This window comes from Canis lupus, chromosome 29 (genome assembly GCF_003254725.2).
Source record: "Canis lupus dingo isolate Sandy chromosome 29, ASM325472v2, whole genome shotgun sequence".
Taxonomy (NCBI): Eukaryota; Metazoa; Chordata; class Mammalia; order Carnivora; family Canidae; genus Canis; species Canis lupus.
Genome location: NC_064271.1, coordinates 3,445,914 through 3,463,392, shown reverse-complemented (window position 1 = coordinate 3,463,392; position 17,479 = coordinate 3,445,914). Strand labels below are relative to the sequence as shown.

The 17,479-nt window shown below is 34.2% G+C and overlaps 1 protein-coding gene across 7 annotated transcripts in view; it reads left to right on the top strand.

Moving 5' to 3' along the window:
- The window catches only part of PXDNL (peroxidasin like), a 429,464-nt gene extending 420,665 nt beyond the window's left edge, over positions 1 to 8,799 (top strand). For 5 of the 7 annotated variants that reach the window (XM_035708326.2, XM_049103924.1, XM_025477706.3 and 2 more), the window contains 2 exons: positions 7,522 to 7,635; positions 8,366 to 8,799. In XM_035708326.2, coding sequence (XP_035564219.1) covers positions 7,522 to 7,635; positions 8,366 to 8,497 — 246 coding nt within the window. In that variant the 3' untranslated portion in view covers positions 8,498 to 8,799. Of the gene's footprint in view, positions 1 to 7,521; positions 7,636 to 8,365 lie in introns of those variants that run through there. The other 2 variants (XR_003147577.3, XM_049103926.1) reach the window with 2 other exon arrangements.
- The last annotated feature ends 8,680 nt before the right edge of the window (positions 8,800 to 17,479 follow it).

Here is a 17,479-nt window from a genome sequence, read left to right as displayed (position 1 = left end):
TTCATCTTTGATATGTGCTGTAGTGATTAAAAGCATCCCAGATACCCCCAGACTGCAGTAGCTGGCCCTCTTAGGTGTCCAGTAAAACCCTGAAGTAGCACATATTTCTAAATGTATCAAGAAAAAGTGTTTTTCCCTGTTAACTTGCTCTGTCTCTTATATTACATTGTAAATTTCTTAATAGCTGGGACTGTTTCACTACTGGATCCTCAGTGTCTGACACATGGTATTTGTTTAAAAACAACCAATCTTCCTTCTTGAACTCAAAAAAGTTCTGAATGTGTAATGAATATAAAGGGTATATTAGGAGTGAACAAAGATGGGAAAGGCAGTTAGAAGCTCTCTGAGCTGTGGCTGGACACACAGATGGAAAGAGGTTGCATTAGTGTCCAGAGCTGTGCACACAGTGAATTACATCCAGCAAAATCTTGACAGATAAAAATTGAATGAATACATAAATATGACATAATACCAGCATTGGGAAATATTGACTCATGTCAGAACTCAATCTGGATCATGTAAAGGAGATTGAAAAAAGAAAAAAAGAGTTGAGACTGAAACATAGAGATAAATTGAGCATATTTTCTGAGGGAGCATCTGCAACTACACCTATGACCAAAGCAGGAAGCACTCGGAGGTGGACAGGAGAATGAAGACAAAAGTTCAGAGGAAAAGCATATTTTCAGATTATGAGGATTTGTGAAATTAACATTTGTTGTTAATTTGTCATTTACTGTATAAAGACTTGAGTTTTAATGGTCCAAGTTAATTTGAAATGTATCCTCTTAGCTAAGAAGGACATTCCTGATTGTGCAGTGTGTGCAGCTTTGTTTATTAGTATCAATGCAATATATTCTGTAAATAAATAAAAAAACAAAACAAAACTCTTTATTTTATGAAAGATGAGCATCCAGATAAAGTCATGTGTATTTCTTATGGTAAAGTTAAAGACAATGAAGAAGGAGATTAAACAGGATAGAGGTACTCATCACATAGGAGATCATTGTTATTCTTGAGACCCATCCCTTGTCTATGACAAAAGGTTCCAACCTTCAGTTATTGGCCACAGTTTCTATCTTTACTTTCTAACGCTTGGTGCATTATGTTTACGGGATTATGAGATAGTGCCAGTCTTGACATTTTCCATTATTGATTATTTACATTCATTAGGTGATTATGGAATGTCTAGAAAAGATATTCATTAATGTTTGTCCCTTAACTGTGATAGAATCAAAGTAATGAAAGTGGTCTGCAAATTCCATGGTGTTATAGGTTGTAATCACTGGATTATAGTAAATTATATTTACCCTTTAAATATGATTCTGATCATTGTAGAGATAACTAGAGCCATAAATACACTCAGAACATTTAATTATTTCAATTTGTTATAGTCTGTAAAGGGTGTCTGGGTGTGTGGGGGGTAGAGGTGTTATATAATGAACAATGAGATGCTATATAAGAATTGATACCTTTAATTAAAATTAAACTCTTACTCAGGTGTTCAAATTGTTTTAGGTCACAGTAAGTATTTTATAAATAATAGTTGAAACTTTGGAACAAGTTCCCAGATCCCCGGTATCTTTTTGAATGAACATAGAGTAAAATAAAACATACAACCAGAGTCAAACCATCAGGTTTTTTAAAAGAAACCAAGGCCATTCAAATCTCATCTCTTAAACCATTTATTTCAAGTTCTATTCAAGTTAAATAAGACAGATAAGTTTGCATTTAATTTAATAATTAAATTAATAAAATAAGCATATACTATATTTTGTATAAATGTCAAGATCATAATAAAATTGAATTGTAGTCTTCATATGATATATGCTTTTTCCACAACCCTTTGGTATTATGTATATAATTTTTCTTTCTCTAGGAGCCTATCATACAGATATTTATTACCTTATGGTTGAGGTTTATGGCGTTTACACCTCTGTCATTATAACATATTATTAGCCAGAGCTAGAACTTATTTAAAGTGTTATAGGCTAGAAACTTATCTTGCAAGCATATCATTTGTTTATAGAAAATAAGATGTTGGGACGCCTGGGTGGCTCAGCAGTTGAGCGTCTGCCTTCAGCTCAGGGCGTGATCCTGGAGTCCCGGGTTTGAGTCCCACATCAGGCTCCCTGCATGGAGCCTGCTTCTCCCTCTGCCTGTGTCTCTGCCTCTCTTTCTCTCTCTCTCTCTCTCTCTCTCTCTCTGTGTGTGTGTGTCTCTCATGAATAAATAAATAAAATCTTAAAAAAAAGAAAATAAGATGTTCTGTACATTTTGATGTAATTTCTAGGGCCATGATGTAGCAAAAAAATGGAGCTTATTTGTTTTATTATATGGACCTAAGTTTTCAGAGTCATTTTTTTCAGATATTAGGTCATACATGACCAGATCTCAGACCTTATGACACAACTCAGAAAAAAATGCTTAATTTTGAATACCAATGAATAGAACTGTGGAGATACACAGATGTCACTAAATAATTTGCATGTACTTACATAAGATTAGTTGGAATACCACATCAATTTTAATGAAATTTTAGAGGGAATTTTCTCTTTTAGTATTTTATTATTTCCTATGAAAAATTTGCAGTTGATTTTTAAAAATTTCAGTAGAAAGATGAAACACTAACATTCAATTTAAAATGTGAGCTTATGGGGTGGGGGGGTGGTACCTGGCTGGCTCAGTCAGTAGAGCATATGACTCTTGAGTTGGGATTGTGAGTTCAAGCCCTACATGGGGTGGACAGATTATTTAAAAATAAAATCTTAAAAAAATAAATAAAATAAAATAAAAAACAAATAAAATGTAAGCTTATTTTATGTCCCAAGGGGATGTACTGTATAAATCAGCTTTTGGTGAAAATAAGAGAAACTCCTCTAGTAATTCCAAATAGGATGGATTTTAATACAAGATGTCAAGACATCATAGGTTTTCACAACTGTGGGAAGAATGATAGGCCTAGAGGTCATAGAAACAGGTGCTGGAAGCTGTTTGGTTCACAAGAGCTCACCTGGAAGCCATAGGGAGTCTTAGCAATTTCATAGAATCCTCAAGCTCAGCCTATATACCTGTTAACAACTGTGCTTGAAAATAATACTGCTTTCCTTTCCAATATTACATGAGTGCCTCTTATTGGTAGACTAACCCAGAACCATAATAGGAAAGAAGTTAGGGAGTAGTCATCTAGGTTTCTTCTCTGAGATGTGGGAAAAAGTGCAGTCAATGATAATCTAATGATAGATAATTCATGGCCCATAAGGGGAGCATGGCACAGGACTCAATCCCAAGCCTGGGGTCACAACCGGAGCCAAAGGCAGATGCTTAACCACTGAGGTAACCAGGTGCCCCAAAGGAATGCCTTTCAAATCAATAATCTAAGTTTTTACCTCAAGAACCTGGAAAATTAACAGCTAAATATACTCATGGCAAGAAGAAAGAAGGAAAAATCTTCACATCTAAATTTGACAACTACATTAAGAGAACTAATTCCTTAAAAAGCACAAACCACTGTGATTCACCCAATTATGAAATACATAATTTGAATAGCTTTATTACTGCTAAGGAAATTGAATTATTAATTTAAAAAAAATATCTTCCCCAAATCCTCAGGTGCAGATGGCTTCAAATGTCAGAGTTTTATCAAATGTTTAAGAAAAATTAACAATTTTCCAGTAATAGTAGAGGAGGGAATACTTATCATTTTTGAAAGTAGTATTAATCTGATACCAAAACTAGTCAAAGATAGTGCAAAGGAAGAAAGCCACATACCGATATCCTCATGAATATGCATGTGACACCTTTTAACAGAGAATATAGCAATAAACCAAAAGAATTATATAATTAAATGGGGATTGTTTGAGGAATTCAAGGCTTGTTTAATGCTCCAAAATCAATTAATTAATGTAACCCACTGTATTAATAAGCTAAATGGTGAAAGGTTGAATGCTTTCCTCCTACTATTGCCAATAAAGTAAGGGTGCCCATTCTCACCATTCTTATTAAACAGAGTGCTGGAAGTTCCTACCAGTGCAATAAAGCAAGAAAAGAAAAACGTCTACAGATTGGAAAGGAAGAAAGAAAACTATTTTCAGATGATATAGTTACCTCTTGGAAAGTTGCAAGAAATCTACCAAACAACTCTTAGAATTAATAAGCAAATTCATCAAAGTCACAGGATAAAAGATAAACAAGATAAACATACAATAATAAATTGTATTTTGATATACTAGCAATAAGTACATGGGAAAATAGGGAAAGGAAAGTTATGATCCAGCATATTCTCTGACTCCCCATCAAAGAGCCTCTTATTCTCAAGACTTTGTAATTAAGTCCAGACCAAAATTTTATCGTGCATTCTATCTCTTATATTTATGGTACATAGACAGTTCTCAGACTATTTCCCTTAAAGAATTTCTTTGTCACTTGAAAATACAGTATTGTTCTAAGTGCCTGAAGTTTACAATAGATGTGTTACTATCATTTGTCTATTTGCTTTTCCTCTGTAATACTTTTCTCTTTGACAACAGAAGTTACCATGTAAATATCTTTTCTATATCTTAGAATTGTTCTACTCTTTATTTTTTGGAACTTATTCAACTTTCCTAATGTTTTCATGTTCTCAGTATATTTAGAAATAAAAGTGTTGTGGTTTTTTTTTTTTTTTTTTTGGTCTTAGTCTTCTAGGCCATAATCACTAATATCTCTACAGAATTTTATGATTTTCATTTCTCACACTCATGACTCTGCTCAGGGAATGACTAATTTAGTCCACATCTAGTCGTTGTAAAACCTTATCATCCCCCCCCCCCAATATTTAATTTATCATCATCTCCATCATCATTGCTTACATAAAGCCAGAGATTTAGTCTTTTAGTTCATCAGTGTTTAGCTGGCATATATTGGACAGGTAAGAATCCTACTGCATAATGAATAAAATAATGAGTTTTACAGTGCCTTCCCACGTGTAGGCACTGTAAAGCTAAATTATCCCCAAGGCCATTCTGCTATCCTACTTCAACTCAAATGTCGTAAAATATTTTACAAAATCAATATTATTTATTTGTTTGTTTACTTTTACATCAAGACTTTTTGCCTCCTTAATGAATTCCAAGTTCATGGGTATTCTTGGCTCTTGAAAATGCAGTCCTAACTCATCTTTTTATCTGATTTCCAAATAATTTTTTTCTCATATTCCATAATTTTTTCCAAACTTACTCACTTTTCATCCTCCCTTCTTATTTACTTCATTCACACATTTTTCTTCTAGCTGAAATGTACTGTCCCTCTCACCCATATTCCCATGTGCATAAAAACTACCATTAATGGTAACTACCATTACCATTTCTCTAAATGCCATCTTTATTTAAGGCTTAGCACAAGTACCATTTAAATTGTAAATTCTTCCCTGATTATTCCCTTTCCCATTCCATTTTTCTAAAAATAATCCCTTGAAATCCCATATTGGTTATGTATATACTCTTATAGCACACAACATCTGGGCTTGTATCATATTTATTTTTGCACAAATTCCCTCTCCTCCACCACATTGCAGAATCCTTAAGAATAGAAAACCAGGAGTATTTATCATTGTAGTTTCTCCTAGGACTAGTTGACAAATAGCAGGTGCTCAATAACCATTTAAAAACAAATCATTGCTTTTATGGTCTTTAAGACATCTAATCTGGTCTATTGTTTGTCTCCTTATTTTTCTTGGGCACAATGTTTCTGTCAACAAACAGTCATGGTCAAGTATTTGAAATTATTATATCATTTCCAACCAAATAACAGAAATCAGAGAATCTGAAAGGAACAGTCACTAGAGGATAAATCATAATGATTCTTAGATATACACTAGAAAGGTCTTTTGAGAATATGGGTAATATGGGATCTATCCCTAATGATACATGTATTGCTAGCACAGCCATAACAACTACCACAGGTGAGGTGGCTTTACAACAGAAAATAATTTCTCACAGTTCTGGAGGCTGGAAGCCCCAGATCAAGATGTTGACAGGGTTGGTTTCTCCTATGGTATCTCTTCTTGGTTTGTATCTTCACACAGACTTCCCAGCGTGTCTGGACCCTAATCTCCACTTTTCACAGGGATACCAGTCACAGTGGATTAGGTCCCATCTCTGTGACCACATTTTAAGTTAGTTAGTTCTTTAAGGACTTTATATCCAAATACTGTCACATTCTGAGGTATTGGGAGCTTCAACGTATGAATTTGGGGGGATACAGTTCAGCCCATAGCATTGCAGCTGCAACTTTCATAAGTCATTCAATGCTCTTGGACTTAGCTTCTTTTGTAAAACTGTATTATTTTCATCCTTTCTTCTTTTGTAAAACTGTATTATTTTCATCCTTTCTAAAATTCTTCTCAATTAAGCACCTTTAATTTCTCTATGAATCATTACTCTTTTGTAATGCATTCTCTAGGATATATCTTGGTGAACATCACCATCCTTTACGCACCTTATGAAACTTGGAACTTTGGAGTCATCTTGTGTTCTCTCTTCCTTCCCCACCCCAATCCAACCAAACACATCCACCTACTCAATGTCTCTTCCTGACTCTCACATCCTCCTTTCTCTGTTGAGCCCATGTGGACCTCCTTGCATTTTCTCTGCTTTCACTAGTCTGTCTTCATATTGCCATTGTGTGATCACTGCCATTTTTCCCCATCCTCTAGAGACTATACTATCTAAATTAATTTATAGGTACTGCTAAGGTCCTAGTTTTCTTGCTGCCTTGACTCTCACCAACACCTCCCCTGTGCCTTTTACCCTCCACAGCAGATTATATTCCTGACCTGTTTGTGGTCCCCATGCTTTGGCCAAAATTTCCCTTTTGTCTGATATGCCTTTTCCCTGCTTGTTCTCCTGAATAATTTTGTCATATATCTACTTACAGCTCAAATGCTTTTTCCCATTGAGGTCTTCCCTTACCTCCTGAAGCAGAACTGGGAGAAGCTTGTCTTCTGCTCTTCTTCTGCATCGGATATATCATCATTATCTAATTGGCTCAGCACTGTGATTTATTGGTCTGTTATTCCACTAAGTCTTAAGCTCCTTGAGACCCTGGATTATTTGCTTTATCTTTGAAGTCTAATAAACATTTGTTCAAGGAATGTTGTTTATGATAACCTAAGTATAAAAATTAAATAAAATATTGATTTGTTGAATTAATATTAATGCTTACTAAGATTCTTTTCAAATATGTAATTCTATTCATTTGATTTTAATTCCATTCTTTTATAACTGACTTCTTTCAGATATTACATCCATATTTAACATTTTGCCATATATAGGGAACTATGTATTAGCTTAGACACTGGATGACTCAGATTCATTAAGTTTTTGGTAAAAAATAATGCTAGGAAAAATTATGTTGGCTTTGAAGTTTCTTTTGCCCTCTAGGTGTGTGCTTACAGAATAGGGCATTTGATCAAACTGTGTTAGTTATCTGCTTTGTTGGTACTATTTCAATTCCCACTTTCCTTTCCTTCGCCTCCTCTTTTAGATAAACAAGCTGGAGGCACGCCTCAGGCAGGCGGGATGCACAGATGATAAAGGGATTCGAAGAAAAGACAATGAACACTGGATGAAAGAAGACTGCATTAGCTGTATGTGTAAGGTGTGTGCTGCTAGAAGTTTTTCCATCTTTCTCCTCTTCTTTTACTTCTGTTAGCCTGCTGGTTGAGATATACCTGAAAAATTCACAAAAGAAAAAGATTTTCTTTTTGTGAATAGATTCTAGGTATATTTTTCAAGTCAAGATATTGATGTGAGATTTTGAGGTTTCTGATTATTGATGTAAATAGGCCCACTATCTAATGAGCACTTGCCAAATGTTATATGAGCTTTTCACATTTTCACTAATCATTGAGAGAGCTGACACTCAGGATGTTTACTGAGCTTTGCCCAAGACCACCACAAGTAAGCAGAGGCTGAAATGGGTCTTGAATTCATCTCCTTATTCTCCAGTCAGGCTCACTACAAATGTTGCCTGAAAGCACTTGGTAAATATTTAAAAATGTTATCATGGTATCCACCAAAAGGAAAAAGCTCAGTCTTTATTGTTTTTTGAGCAGAACTGACATGAATCACTCCTGCCTTTTCCCACATCCCATGCCCTACAGATTGGGAGGTAATGTTTTATAGTCTAGTACATCCAGCCTTACTTTTTTATGGTGCAAATGTAGAAATAAAGCATTAATAGGAACTACATGTAAAAGTTAGCTCATACTTCAGTTAATTTTTATATTAAGATAGTCAGCCAATCAGATTACATACTTTAAGAAACTTTTAAAAAGATAGTTCCAGTGTAAGGAACATGGAAATAATCTTTGAATGTTGCTTTTCAGAGTGGCCAGGTCACCTGCGTGGTGAAGACTTGTCCACCGGCTCCATGTCCTAGTCTTGAATTGGTGAAAAGAACCTGCTGTCCAGTTTGCAGAGACCGGGGAATGCCAGCTGATTCCTCAGAGAAACACTAAGCAATTTACTGCTCTTGAGCCCTGAATGGGGAATTTCTCCGAATAAGTCAGGCACTTAGGACTTCAGCACTTTTAACCTGTAGTCACACCCCTGGCAGAGAAATCACCAATTTAAAACAAATTAGTTCGTTTAACCCTTCAACATACTGAAGATCTTGTATCTTTTCATTTTCTAACATATCTTGAAGTAATGCAAAATTAAAGTCTATAAAAAACATAGGGATTACTTTTTGAGAAATATTTCTTATTGTAAGCTACCAGTTTTATATACCATATATAGAAATAAAAAGAATATCATGAAATATTTTTTTTTAATTTGAGTATTGTGGAAAATCTCTCATTTCAAAATTCAGGAGATTATATGATCTCCAGGAATTTTGAGAGAATGGGTTTTGTACTCAGAGAAAACATCTGGAAAGATCTATGATAAGTCTGGCACATGTAATACATGCTGCTTTCCTCAGTCCACTCCATCTCTCATATCTAGAACCTAGATAATGGCCAGATTTTTCTGGGAAGGCACTTACCTTAACCATCATTAGGCTCTAATTTATAGAACATTAGGTAACAGTCAGTGAAAGTATCATTATTTGGAGGAGCTTGCCATTTTTACATTTGGCTGGAAAATACAAACACTATGAGGGAAAAAGCCTTCAAAGAGCCTTGCTCAATCTCTGCCTTTCCCTAACTTGTCATCATTACCACTTGTAAGATGTCAAAATCGAAATTTTTCATATCTGAGCAATTCAGGAGCAATCTGAATTTACTATCAGAAAAATTGGAAATGTTTTTGGCTTTAACAAAAGGTGTTGCTATGAGGTTTCTTCTAATGTTGGCACTTTGTTGTAGCTATTAAAATACAACCCAATAGACAAGTTAGCTGTACTCAGGATTGAATACTTAGTAAAGTAGGTGAGTTTCTCTTAATAAATTCTCTTAAAATACTGTGCAACCATATGTAGGGAGTGGTTGCAGTTGTTGGTAGATTTCTTTAAGAAATTCTTTATTCCAGAACTTTTAGGGAAAGATTTCATGTAGTATCTTGCCCAGAGGGGCTCTCAGGGTGATAACTCTACTGTTTTCCAACTATAAAATAAACATTTAAAAACAAGCAAATCTCCCAGTATTTAGAAGTATTATGTAAAATGCAGTATTCATTTTAGTGAAAATATTCTTATAGTTTTAATAATCCTAGTGAGGAAAGATGTTTTTGGAGTTTGATGATACACATCATTATTGTAAAAATGTATTGGTTATTTCCTCCTAAGGTCCAAAATAATTTTTTACAAAGAAATTTAAGGACAAAACTTACTATGTCCTAAAGGTTTATTGATTGATATATTTTTAAGTCCAAAACAACTTACAATTATATTACATTTTGAAAGACAAAGTTTAATAAGTCCCAAAAGCTTGACATTTGGTGGCCTTTCAAAATCCAACAAAGTGAGATGAAGCTAAATTTCATGGAAGTATAATTTGTTCCTCTGAAACCACAGTAAACATATTGCAAATAACAATAACATATACATAATAATTTAGGTTTCTCATCATATTCATTTGTCATTTTAACATTTTATTTAAGTTTAGACAAAATCTGTATGATATCTCATCTTACTTTTTGTACACTGACCACATGTTAACTTGGATGTCACCTGGTCAATATGTTTGGCTCATTAAACATAAGGAGATACTAAAATAGCAGAACAAAATTATTGAAAATGGGACATGGGGTTTTAAAAACTTGTCTGTCAAGTGACAATTTGAAAATTCAGTCACCTTTACAGATATGGTTTTAATATAATCATAAAGATTACCTTTTGCTTTATTCATTTTATTTGTATTTCATTTAATTGACTTTGTTTTATAAGATGCTTCATTTTTTAAGTAATATTGAGCATAATTAAAATTTCAAGTATTTCCCAAGGATATATACACCTTTGTATTTCATATCTACAGTCCAGATGTAAATGTTATTTTCAGTTTTGTATGTGTGTGTATATGTGTGTGTATTCTTCTCTACATTTTTTTCTTTTTTTTTTTTTAAGATTTTATTTGTTTATTCATGAGAGACACACAGAGAGAGAGGCAGAGACATAGGCAGAGGGAGAAGCAGGCTCCATGCAGGGAGCCTGATGCAGGACTCGATCCCCAGGACCATGGGATCATGACCTAAGCTGAAGGCAGACACTCAATGGCTGAGCCACCCAGGTGTCCCTCTTCTCTACATTTTCTATGCAACACAAATACGATGCTGTTTCTTCTTTAGTGATTTTGTTTATTCCAAAGAACCTTAAAACTTTGAAAATCCAAATGCATCAACAGTATTTGATATATCCTGCCATGAAATCTACTTGAGGTAAAGTTTGATGTTTTTTACATGTGACATTTTTCTGATCGGGGGCAAAAGAGGTATATATGAGGAGGTATACACGAAGAAGATGAAAGCATTCTTGGGCTCACTCTTTTCCTGACTTCCTCTGCTAAAGAAACACAAAGCTTTTTTTATCCAGATTGTATGAAAAGGTAGAAAAATAGCTCTTTTCTTTCATGGGATCTTTAATGTCTACTCTGTGCCTTCTTATACATAAGTGACCACACTGCACGAGGAACTACATGACATGTAGTTGAAGAGGTATAGACAGCTTTTATTTGAGACTGGAATGTCATGTATAATGCATTTTCATTTGCAATAAATATAGTTTATTAGTAAGATAATTGAGTTCATGAATAGCTCAGACAGAAATCCTATCTTCCATTTTAGGAAAGATGTGCTTTATTAAAAGCCATATTTAGTTGAGTGTCCTCAACATTTATCGGAATGAGAGAGTTTTTAAAAAACAATGTAAAACCTTTTTACTTGCTCATGAATATACAAAATGAAGGATGATGTACTAAATATAAGTAGTGCTAAAATCTGAACCGTAAATATAACTCCATATGCTATGTTTTAGTTCTTGTATTAGATAATTTACTGGCTTTTGTTTCAAGCATCAGAAATGAATCAATGTTTAAATCTGCATCTCAAACATAGACAGAATATGTATTTCTATGAAGCTCATTTTGTGTTCTAAACATACTTTGTAAAATGAGTGAGAATTTCTTTAAATTTAATCATTAACAAAAATGATTCAACTTTAAGGCTCTGGCTCACAGACTATACATATATACGCACACTATACATATACACATATTTATATTTATTTTATACATAATATTATTATAGACATCTATATATAAAACACATTATATATAAATAAAATTAAAATAGTATTATCTTCTCATATCTTGCACATAAATATTGGTGCACATTTGGAATTTGTGTGTATGGGAATGATCTAATGTAAAGAATTTTAAACTGCATTTTTATCTCTGGAAAGGGTATGTACTATCTAATTATTTATTCATCATTTATCTGGCTATCCATCATCCATATATTGGTCAACTGACTCCGGAGAATTTCTTTTCTAGAGAATATTCTTAATTTCACGTATGCTAATATATCCAAAAATATTAGAAATAAATGAAGATTTTGTTTTTAATGTAGGCTCCACACCCAGCATGGAGCCTAATGCAGGGCTTTCATTTACAACTACTTGAGCTGAGATCAAGAGTTAGATGCTTAACTGAGCCACCCAGGTGCCCATAGGAATAAATGAAGACCATTTAAGGAAGGACCTATGACTAAAAATTTTAAAATAAATCATATGTCTCTATCATATTATTTAATAAAAACCACTTGCTAGCTACTTAAAGTCCATAAAATGCACTACATTACTATGATATATAATATGATAAATAGTAATTCATGAAGTCATTATTTTTTTAAGAACAAAACTATTTTCTCTAAAAAGTTAGGAGATGCATTCAAATCATTCCAATTTTTTGTCTCCTGTGGAACAATTACTTAAGAACACTTCCAATGAGTCATCCACCAAAAGAAGAGAAGACATCTGGTGTTTTGCAAAGAACACAGACCTAGGTCTTTTATGGAATGGCATACCCAGGACTAGGAGGAGCTAGAATGAGAATTCTAGTTATTTTTGAATTGGTAGAGATTCCAATTCTTCAAATTTTAGAAGAAAATACCATGTAGGGATCCCTGGGTGGCACAGCGGTTTGGCGCCTGCCTTTGGCCCAGGGTGCGATCCTGGAGACCCGGGATCGAATCCCACGTCGGGCTCCCGGTGCATGGAGCCTGCTTCTCCCTCTGCCTGTGTGTCTCTGCCTCTCTCTCTCTCTCTCTCTCTCTCTCTCTGTGACTATCATAAATAAATAAAAATTTTAAAAAACTTTAAAAAAAAAAAAAGAAAATACCATGTAGACTAAACAAGTTGAATAGAGGCTAAATAACCTGATCTAAATTATCCACATGAAGTGGTTACAATGTTTTGGGGTGTAAGAACTAAATCTAGTTAGAAAAAAACTTGGATTTTTAGAGACTTAGAATCCTCTAAACAATAGAAAGTATTAAGTAATCTGTTTTCTGGAAAAGTATGTGGAAGAAACAATATATTTACTAGGAGAGCAAGGGACTATGTGGTTGGTATGGGAATCTCAGTCTAGAGCAAATGAATAGGATGTTGCCCACAACAAACAAAAAAATCAAATCAAAATTTTTTAAAAAAAGATAAAACAGGAAGAGCATTTATAAAGGAAAAGCATCTAACTGGATGTAATTATGAAGAGTTTAGAGCCAGAGGTGAGTAAATATGCCTGGAACCCACACAAATGTATGCTGATGATTCTGGAAAACATTACAGTTGGTTATGGTCAAAGACCATATGTAGATGTGAGATTTACATTTACATGATCATTGGAGTATAGAAATCCCAAGGTACAAAATTAATGAAAACACTTGGCTTGTGCCAGTCAAGAAATCACAAACTCAAAAATTTAAGTGTAGTAACTAAAATAATAGAAATATACAATTTTAATTCAGAAAAATACGATCAATTCAAAAGAAGGCAAGAAAATAAAATTTTGGTTAATGGAAAAAGTTAATACAATGGTAATAAATTTAAATGTATTTGAAATCATATTAAATAAAAATATTATTTGCTTATCGGGCAAAATCCATAGTTTAAAACTGATTCTAAAAAGTATATATGCAAGCATATATGCATATACACAAATGTACACACATGCAGATGACAAAACTAAAACATAATGTCACAAAAATGTTGAGGAAAAAGGGAGATATCCCATATTTTACTGACTTTTGAAAGAGCTTTATTATGGGCTGAATTGTATTTCACCAAAATTTATAGGTTAATTCCTAACCCCCAGTACCTTAAAATGTGAACTTATTTATTTATTTATTTATTTAATGATTTCATTTACTTATGAGAGAGAGAGAGAGAGAGAGCATAAGCAGGGGGAGGCAGAGGGAGAAGCAGACTCCTGCTGAGCAGGGAACCCAATGCAGGGCTCCATCCCAGGACTCTGAGATCACGACCTGAACTGAAGGCAGATGCTTAACCAACTGAGCTTCTCAGGTGCCCAAAATGTGACCTTATTTAGAGAGAAATTTTATAGATACTGTTAAGGTGGGTCCTAATCCAGTATGACTGGTTTCCTTATGAAAGAGGGAAAATTGAGAGACAAATACACAGATACAGGGAGCACATCCTGGGAATATGAAAACAGCCATCTATAAACTGAGGAGAGAGGCCTAGAACATAACCTTTCCCCACAACCTCAGAAGTAATCAACTCTGCCAGACCTTGATCTGTGAGCCCATGCATTTCTGTTGTTTAAGCTATGGGCATTGTGGTATTTAGTTACAATAGCCCTTGAGAATTAATATAGGGTGATTATTGGTCATTCAGTAGTGTTGAAGAAACAAATTATTAGAAAAGTATAACAATCCTGCACCTATACACACATAAAACATCACAATGTTTTTACATGTATTAAGGTTTAAACACATGAAAAACTGCCATTTTAGGACATAAAATTTGCAAATCAATAATTATTCCTTTTTCAGATTTCTGTATACTTCTCTCAGAAACTGAGATATCAAGCAGAAAAATGCTAGCCAATATTTGAACAGTATAGTTAGCAAACTTGAGCTAATGCTTATGTATGCAATCCTTCCCCCAACAGTAAGAAAATACATACTCTTTAAAGTTCTGTATGAGACATTTTTAAAAATTGACTCCTGGTTACACAGCAATACCTTAACAAATTTCAGTAATTTAGTGGTATTTTACAGATCATGCTATGTCAATAACAGTGCAATAAAAAATAAGGAAAAATAAGAAAAAACAGCATATACATACATTTCCATCAACAAAGAAATTAGAATGGATATTATGGCATATTTAGACTACACTCAAAACTAAAAAGGAAAAAAATAATACGTATTACATCTTGTGGAAAGCAGCTAAAATTGTGAAATATGATTGAGTGTTGAGCTATAGTTTACTTTGATCTCCTATAAACGGTTTCATTTTTCAGCCTCTGAGATTTCCTCTAACCAGATGTAACAACAGAACCCGTAATGCATAGGACTCCTTATGTATTAATGTGTCATTGTAGACATGTAGAGCAAAAGTGACAATGAAAATATGACAAAAAAGTGTGAACCTTGGAATTTTTATAAATATAACATCCTTTAGTCTATTATCCTTGAGATTTGGCAATTGTAGGGACTATAGAAATACATAATGGAGGTGGGGGGTACTCAAGTCAGAGCCTTCTGATTGTTCATTGCCTTGGACTCACCTCTCTGTTGAGGTATCACTGCCACTGTGAATGACAAGGGACTTGAAATGAAATTTTTAAAAATCAGGAAGTGATAATGACTAAAGACCAGGTGGCAGGGAGCTAGTGTCTTAAAAATCTTTGACTATAACCCAAAGCTGCTTCTTAGAGTCTGGTAGCCTCAAGTTGTTCCAAATGTTAACACAGAAAGTAACGGATGTCCTTCTCATCTTTCAAAATGTTTGAGGTTCAAATGAAAATAGAAAAAAAAGTTCTACAAATCAACTTATTTGAATACTACTTAAAGTAAGCATTAGGAGCAATGTTTCTTTCTTGGGATATACACCAAATATCATATATCATGAATCTATATAGATGTATGCATGTAAATAGATAGATACCCTCAGAGTCTAGTGTAGTTTGACATTTCTCACCTACCGAACTACAATTTTCTTAATGCTTCATTAAAAGATACAAGACAGAATTTTTTTTTTAAGATTTTATTTATTTATTCAGAGAGAGAGAGGCAGAGACACAGTCAGAGGGAGAAACAGGCCCCCTTCAGGGAGCCGGATATGGGACTCAATCCCAGGACTCCAAGATCACGCCCTGGACTGAAGGCAGGCACTAAACCCCTGAGCCACCCAGGGATCCCCAGGACAGACATTTAAAGGCAAATCCTAAACCATTTTTGGTCAAGACTACTCTCTACTCCCCTCCTATAACCAATTATGATGATGAGTTCATCACTTCATTAAAATAATTCAGATTAGAAAATTTGGACATCGAAGTCTCTAGGCATTTATTTTGTCATTGTTTTTATGAAGGGCATTTTTTGTATTAGTTGTTACAAGCGTTTCCAAATCCTTTTATACTTATTAGAATTAGAATTAATTACTTTTATATGAAAACAGGGTCAGAAAAAAAAAAAAAAACAAGCAAAAAAACCAAACTCTTAGTTCTAGATTCATTAATGTATTGTGATTGATGGTGTTTTGAAAAATTTAAAGGAGTCAAAGCAGTTTGGATTGCTAGAATTGTATTTCTCATTGATCACTTGAAGTACATATTTCTTTTTTATGCAACCCCTTACCTTCACATTTACTTCATGTTAAAGTTCTTCATGTTTCCATAAAACTCTGACATTTATGAATGCTTCGAGCTTTTTCCTCTCTATTCTCCTACCCAGTCTTCTCAAAGGCAATTCCCATTTATGTAAGTTAACTAGAATCTCTCCTTTTTAAAATATTATTTATTTATTTATTCATGAGAGACACAGAAAGAGAGGCAGAGACACAGGCAGAGGGAGGAGAAACAGTCTCCATGCAAGGAGCCCAATGCGGGATTCGAACCCAGGAATCCAGGATCGCACCCTGAGCCAAAGGCAGATGCCCAACCGCTGAGCCACCCAGGTGTCCCTAAAATAATATCTCTTAATAAATATATGTCCAATACATTAAGCTATGGAAAAGATACTCATTATTTCTCATTAAAAGAATTCCCATGATATCCATAGGTGTTCTGCAATCTTAAAAAAGAAATCACAGACTGTGATTAATTATTCAATACTTCACTAAGTGACAAGGGACACAGTATGGTATTTTAGTATTCTAAACAATGCTTTTGTTGGAATAAATGGATGCAAAATTCATTTATTAGACTCAGAAAATATGTGTCTCTTGAAAAGTATTTAATGTATTAAGTTTTTTGACAACAGATGAAAGATTCCATATTCTTCTAGTCATTGCTGGAGACTCCTATATAAGTGAAGAAGGGATGAAATCATTGTGAGATATGAGCTAGTGGGGTTTTCTTTTGTATCACAATGGGGGAGTGGTTCGTTTACACAATTAGCTTCAGGCAAAAAGAATATAGTTTTTTGCTTTAAAACTACAATAAATGTGCACTATGAAATCCAGGAATGGTAAAGGATTTTAAGAAGCAATTTTCTGAAGCACAGTTTGAAGCCATGTGTCATTACCTTAACAGCTCAGAAATTACAGGAGCTAACACACCACGCTGGAATTGGGACTGCCCATGGCAATTGGAGATGGAGTGGCTCAGCTTCAAAAACTTGAGCTGACCTGTAAATAAGAAGTCTTGCTGACTTTGAGCCCCAGGCAGTGTTCCAAGTAGCACAGTACTCTACAGGCAGCAGCAACAATGGTAGTTTCAAAATCCACTATCATTTTGGGAGACTACCTACATTGCTTTCACCATCTTCAAACTTTATTCGCAAAGAAGTTATACTGCAAAACCAAGCCATAATCATTTAAT